A 7,534-nucleotide genomic window follows, 5' to 3' on the forward strand; every position below is an offset into this window, starting at 1 on the left:
CCCAAAGAGATGGGTTAGTTGCAGCAGCCGTGAAGAAGGTCTTGTAGATGTCCTCTGAACCAAGATTCCATGATGTTGCAGTGTCTGACAAGTTGTGTAAGAAAGGTATAAAATACCGACAATATGAAAGTTAAGACACATGTGCAACATTTGGATATCTTTATTGTAGACGTTTCGCCATCCAGTGGCTTTATCAATACAGATTCTAGGACATAATAGGAAGACAGTAGAACTATATACAAAAGATGAGGTAATCAGTCCCTCGGCCTTGGAGTTAGTGTTCACAGCATCGTGGTGGAGGAGAATCTGGAGCAAAGGCAAGAAGACTGACGTTTATATAGGCGTCAGTGGAAGGGACGGGCAGCAGACGAGGGCAGTCACTGGTAGGCGGGATTCCCCAGTGGAAGTAGGTCCTTCCCAAAGAGATGGGTTACTTGCAGCAGCCGTGAAGAAGGTCTTGTAGATGTCCTCTGAACCAAGATTCCATGATGTTGCAGTGTCTGACAAGTTGTGTAAGAAAGGTATAAAATACCGACAATATGAAAGTTAAGACACATGTGCAACATTTGGATATCTTTATTGTAGACGTTTCGCCATCCAGTGGCTTTATCAATACAGATTCTAGGACATAATAGGAAGACAGTAGAACTATATACAAAAGATGAGGTAATCAGTCCCTCGGCCTTGGAGTTAGGGTTCACAGCATCGTGGTGGAGGAGAATCTGGAGCAAAGGCAAGAAGACTGACGTTTATATAGGCGTCAGTGGAAGGGACGGGCAGCAGACGAGGGCAGTCACTGGTAGGCGGGATTCCCCAGTGGAAGTAGGTCCTTCCCAAAGAGATGGGTTAGTTGCAGCAGCCGTGAAGAAGGTCTTGTAGATGTCCTCTGAACCAAGATTCCATGATGTTGCAGTGTCTGACAAGTTGTGTAAGAAAGGTATAAAATACCGACAATATGAAAGTTAAGACATCTACAAGACCTTCTTCACGGCTGCTGCAACTAACCCATCTCTTTGGGAAGGACCTACTTCCACTGGGGAATCCCGCCTACCAGTGACTGCCCTCGTCTGCTGCCCGTCCCTTCCACTGACGCCTATATAAACGTCAGTCTTCTTGCCTTTGCTCCAGATTCTCCTCCACCACGATGCTGTGAACACTAACTCCAAGGCCGAGGGACTGATTACCTCATCTTTTGTATATAGTTCTACTGTCTTCCTATTATGTCCTAGAATCTGTATTGATAAAGCCACTGGATGGCGAAACGTCTACAATAAAGATATCCAGATGTTGCACATGTGTCTTAACTTTCATATTGTCGGTATTTTATACCTTTCTTACACAACTTGTCAGACACTGCAACATCATGGAATCTTGGTTCAGAGGACATCTACAAGACCTTCTTCACGGCTGCTGCAACTAACCCATCTCTTTGGGAAGGACCTACTTCCACTGGGGAATCCCGCCTACCAGTGACTGCCCTCGTCTGCTGCCCGTCCCTTCCACTGACGCCTATATAAACGTCAGTCTTCTTGCCTTTGCTCCAGATTCTCCTCCACCACGATGCTGTGAACACTAACTCCTAGGCCGAGGGACTGATTACCTCATCTTTTGTATATAGTTCTACTGTCTTCCTATTATGTCCTAGAATCTGTATTGATAAAGCCACTGGATGGCGAAACGTCTACAATAAAGATATCCAAATGTTGCACATGTGTCTTAACTTTCATATTGTCGGTATTTTATACCTTTCTTACACAACCTTGTCAGACACTGCAACATCATGGAATCTTGGTTCAGAGGACATCTACAAGACCTTCTTCACGGCTGCTGCAACTAACCCATCTCTTTGGGAAGGACCTACTTCCACTGGGGAATCCCGCCTACCAGTGACTGCCCTCGTCTGCTGCCCGTCCCTTCCACTGACGCCTATATAAACGTCAGTCTTCTTGCCTTTGCTCCAGATTCTCCTCCACCACGATGCTGTGAACACTAACTCCAAGGCCGAGGGACTGATTACCTCATCTTTTGTATATAGTTCTACTGTCTTCCTATTATGTCCTAGAATCTGTATTGATAAAGCCACTGGATGGCGAAACGTCTACAATAAAGATATCCAAATGTTGCACATGTGTCTTAACTTTCATATTGTCGGTATTTTATACCTTTCTTACACATATTATTATTATTATTATTACACTTACGGGAAGGATTAAATTTTACAATGATACCTCCACTTCTTCTCCAGGTGTAGGGTACCTGACGAAGCACTAATACCTCCACTTCCTCCCCAGGTGTGCAGTACCTGAACGACTGTCCACTGGAGCCGAATATTCCCATCTACCTCCTGGTAGGCGGCTGCTTTGGCACCTTGAAACTGCTGTGGCTCCTGTGTCAGCAGGTGAGTTATAATAATAATACTACTAATAATAGTAATAATAATAATTATTATTATTATTATTATTATTATTATTATTATTATTATTACTATTATTATTATTATATTCGTAGGTAAGCATGAAACCTCAGATCAGGTTTGATCTGAGGGATTTTAGGGTAGCACCTATTCCTTTGACCAGGAACCCCTCGTTGGCATGCAGGAACCCGTCTTCTTCCTTGACAGGTCACAGCGGGAGGGAACTCACTAATTGTTGATGAGGCAGTGAAGCTCAGTCTCTAAGCTCACATTGTAAACTCTCTGTGCAAGCTCACTCTGCAAACTCACACTGTAAACTCACTCTGTAAGCTCACATTTTGTGCTCTCACCCTGTATGCCCACACTTTATTCTCCCTCTGTAAGCTCACACTGTACTCTCAATCTGTGAGCTTATACTGTACTCTCACACTGTGAGCTCACACTGTACTCTCACACTGTACTCTCACTCTGTAAGCTCACACTGTACTCTTACCCAGTAAGCCCACACTTTACTCTCACCCTGTAAGCTCACACTGTACTCTCACTCTGTGAGCTTACACTGTACTCTCACTCTGTAAGCTCACACTGTACTCTCACCCTGTAAGCTCACACTGTACTCTCACTCTGTGAGCTTACACTGTACTCTCACTCTGTAAGCTCACACTTTACTCTCACCCTGTAAGCTCACACTGTACTCTCACTCTGTGAGCTTACTCTGTACTCTCACTCTGTAAGCTCACACTTTACTCTCACCCTGTAAGCTCACACTGTACTCTCACTCTGTGAGCTTACACTGTACTCTCACCCTGTAAGCTCGCACTGTACTCTCACCCTGTAAGCTCACACTGTACTCTCACCCTGTAAGCTCACACTGTACTCTCACCCTGTAAGCTCACACTGTACTCTCACACTGTACTCTCACTCTGTAAGCTCACACTGTACTCTTACCCAGTAAGCTCACACTTTACTTTCACCCTGTAAGCTCACACTGTACTCTCACTCTGTGAGCTTACACTGTACTCTCACTCTGTAAGCTCACACTGTACTCTCACTCTGTAAGCTCACACTGTACTCTCACCCTGTAAGCTCACAATGTACTCTCACCCTGTAAGCTCACACTGTACTCTCACCCTGTAAGCTCACACTGTACTCTCACCCTGTAAGCTCACACTGTACTCTCACTCTGTAAGCTCACACTGTACTCTCACTCTGTAAGCTCACACTGTACTGTCACCCTGTAAGCTCACACTGTACTCTCACTCTGTGAGCTTACACTTTTCTCTCACTCTGTAAGCTCACACTGTACTCTTACCCAATAAGCTCACACGTTACTCTCACCCTGTAAGGTCACACTGTACTCTCACTCTGTGAGCTTACACTGTACTCTCACTCTGTAAGCTCACACTGTACTCTCACTCTGTAGGCTCACACTGTACTCTCACCCTGTAAGCTCACAATGTACTCTCACCCTGTAAGCTCACACTGTACATAAGAACATAAGAACATAAGAAAGGAGGAACACTGCAGCAGGCCTGTTGGCCCATACTAGGCAGGTCCTTTACAAACATTTGACCAACCCAATTTTCAATGCCACCCAAGAAACAAGCTCCGATGTGCAAGTCCCTCTCAAATCCAACCCCTCCCACTCATGTACTTATCCAACCTAAATTTGAAACTACCCAAAGTCCTAGCCTCAATAACCCAACTAGGTAGACTGTACTCTCACCCTGTAAGCTCACACTGTACTCTCACCCTGTAAGCTCACACTGTACTCTCACTCTGTAAGCTCACACTGTACTCTCACTCTGTAAGCTCACACTGTACTCTCACCCTGTAAGCTCACACTGTACTCTCACCCTGTAAGCTCACACTTTACTCTCACCCTGTAAGCTCACACTGTACTCTCACTCTGTAAGCTCACACTGTACTCTCACCCTGTAAGCTCACACTGTACTCTCACCCTGTAAGCTCACACTGTACTCTTACTCAGTAAGCTCACACTGTACTCTCACCCTGTAAGCTCACACTGTACTCCCACCCTGTAAGCTCACACTGTACTCTCACCCTGTAAGCTCACACTGTACTCTCACTCTGTAAGCTCACACTGTACTCTCACTCTATAAGCTCACACTGTAGCAGAGGATATTTTTAAAACAACATTTCGCCCATGGCTTAGCTTTATCAAGTACAAGAGAAAACACGAGCCTCAGGCGAAACGTTGTATTAAAAAAATATCTTCTACGACCAGTGTTTTTATTCCCACTCGTCCTCCTGTTTTTTTTTGTCATTGTCTCTCGAGTCAGACGGGTCTTGCAGGTGAGGTCGCGTCGCTACGAGAGGATCGATGACGCCTTCGCCGAGGATAGCCTCGACGAGATCTTCACCTCGACCAGCTACCGGGCAACGGATGTGGCTCTCACCATCTTCCTGCTGGTGTGGTTTGGTATGGGCAACTACTGGGTTTATAGGATTTACCTTCCCAACTTCCACGTCACTCTCTTCCAACCCAACGACTGGTGAGTGCCTCAGGTCCTTTATATATACATTGTGTGTGTGTGTGTGTGTGTGTGTGTGTGTGTGTGTGTGTGTGTGTGTGTGTGTCTGTGTGTGTGTGTGTACTCACCTAGTTGTACTCACCTAGTTGTACTCACCTAGTTATACTCACCTAGTTGTACTCACCTAATTGAGTTTGCAAGGGTCGAGTCCAAACTCCTGGCCCCGCCTCTTCACTGGTCACTACTAGGTCACTCTCCCTGAACCATGAGCTTTATCATACCTCTGCTTAAAGCTATGTATGGATCCTGCCTCCACTACATCGCTTCCCAAACCATTCCACTTACTGACTACTCTGTGGCTGAAGAAATACTTCCTAACATCCCTGTGATTCATCTGTGTCTTCAACTTCCAACTGTGTCCCCTTGTTGCTGTGTCCCATCTCTGGAACATCCTGTCTCTGTCCACTTTCTCAATTCCTCTCAGTATTTTGTATGTCGTTATCATGTCCCCTCTATCTCTCCTGTCCTCCAGTGTCGTCAGGTTGATTTCCCTTAACCTCTCCTCGCAGGACATACCTCTTAGCTCTGGAACTAGTCTTGCTGCAAACCTTTGCACTTTCTCTAGTTTCTTTATGTGCTTGGCTAGGTGTGGGTTCCAAACTGGTGCCGCATACTCCAATATGGGCCTAACGTACACGGTATACAGGATCCTGAACGATTCCTTATTAAGATGTCGGAATGCTGTCCTGAGATTTGCTAGGCGCCCATATGTTGCAGCAGTTATTTGGTTGATGTGCGCTTCAGGAGATGTACGTGGTGTTATACTACCCCAAGATCTTTTTCCATGAGTGAGGTTTGTAGTCTCTGGCCCCCTAGACTGTATTCCGTCTGCAGTCTTCTTTGCTCTTCCCCAATCTTCAAGACTTTGCACTTGGTGGGATTGAACTCCAGGAGCCAATTGCTGTACCAGGTCTGCAGCCTGTCCAGATCCCTTTGTAGTTCTGCCTGGTCTTCGATCGAATGAATTCTTCTCATCAACTTCACGTCATCTGCAAACAGGGACACTTCGAAGTCTATTCCTTCCGTCTTGTCGTTCACAAATACCAGAAACAGCACTGGTCCTAGGACTGACCCCTGTGGGACCCCGCTGGTCACAGGTGCCCACTCTGACACCTCGCCACGTACCATGACTCGCTGCTGTCTTCCTGACAAGTATTCCCTGATCCATTGTAGTGCCTTCCCTGTTATCCCTGCTTGGTCCTCCAGTTTTTGCACTAATCTCTTGTGTGGAACTGTGTCAAACGCCTTCTTGCAGTCCAAGAAAATGCAATCCACCCACCCCTCTCTCTCTTGTCTTACTGCTGTCACCATGTCATAAAACTCCAGTAGGGTTGTGACACAGGATTTCCCGTCCCTGAAACCATGTTGGCTGCTGTTGATGAGATCATTCCTTTGTAGGTGTTCCACCACTCTTCTGATAATCTTCTCCATGACTTTGTATACTATACATGTTTTTTTCTAACCTCTTATTTTATAGATTTTCTCGAAATAAAATTTAAATTTTAAGGCAGATATGAATAACTATCCGCCATTTCTTGATTTTAGTCACGCATTAGTTAATTTATCACACGATAAATATCCTATTTTTAAAAGTCCGCGTAATAAATATTACTTATCTTAAATATTACTTATCTAGCACATAATGATCTTTGAGATTATTGTGGAGCCCATTTTAATAAAATTGTTTAATAAAGAACAAAAAGGCACAAAACCGTGACTGGAACAATACGTAAATAACCCGCAAATAGAAGAGAAGTTTACTACGACGTTTCGATCCGACTTGGACCATTTACAAAGTCACATTCTAATATTTACAGGTTATTTGTGTAATGTATGTAATAATTCATCAGCAACCTGATGTACTAAACTCAGTTCTCACCTTGTTTTGGTACCATAACTCTTGTTGTTAGGTAAGACACATATGCAACAGTTAGGTATCTTTATTTCGAAACGTTTCGCCTACACAGTAGACTTCTTCAGTCGAGTACAGAAAAGTTGATAGAAGCAGAAGATACTTGAAGACGATGTAATCAGTCCATCAGTCCATCCATGGACTGATTACATCGTCTTCAAGTATCTTCTGCTTCTATCAACTTTTCTGTACTCGACTGAAGAAGCCTACTGTGTAGGCGAAACGTTTCGAAATAAAGATACCTAACTGTTGCATATGTGTCTTACCTAACAACCTGTCGGTATTTTATACCATTTTAATACCATAACTCTTGCTTACTTTAATACTTCAGAAATTTTAACGTCTTAAATTCTGATAATTCACTCATCAATTTCTTATTTATATATCGTCGAATGGCTTTGCTTGAGACGTATTTTGTGTCCATAGGTGCTCCAAGACGCTGTACCTCTTCGCCGTGGCACAGGTGGTCTTCGTATACGCTGTCCTGGGCATCATCATCGTGGTCGCCTTCTGCCTCGCCTGCGGCCAGAAGTGTGTTATGCTCTTCGGTGAGAGTTACAAGTGAGCCAGGGAGGCCAGAAGGCGAGCCAAGCGCGAGAAAAAAAAAAAGAAGGCGGCGGCACGTGCAGGAAACGACAAGAAGAAAAACGCGTC

The 7,534-nt window shown here is 44.6% G+C and overlaps 1 protein-coding gene across 1 annotated transcript in view; it reads left to right on the plus strand.

The window, feature by feature from the left end:
• LOC128686643 (uncharacterized) overlaps nt 1-7,528 on the plus strand; it is a 37,015-nt gene extending 29,487 nt beyond the window's left edge. The window contains exons 4-6 of the mRNA XM_070084254.1: nt 2,292-2,398; nt 4,730-4,929; nt 7,307-7,528. Of these exons, the coding sequence (XP_069940355.1) occupies nt 2,292-2,398; nt 4,730-4,929; nt 7,307-7,445 (446 nt within the window). The 3' untranslated portion in view covers nt 7,446-7,528. The remainder of the gene's footprint in view (nt 1-2,291; nt 2,399-4,729; nt 4,930-7,306) is intronic.
• The last annotated feature ends 6 nt before the right edge of the window (nt 7,529-7,534 follow it).

The sequence above is a fragment of the Cherax quadricarinatus genome, chromosome 12 (genome assembly GCF_038502225.1).
Source record: "Cherax quadricarinatus isolate ZL_2023a chromosome 12, ASM3850222v1, whole genome shotgun sequence".
Lineage (NCBI taxonomy): Eukaryota > Metazoa > Arthropoda > Malacostraca > Decapoda > Parastacidae > Cherax > Cherax quadricarinatus.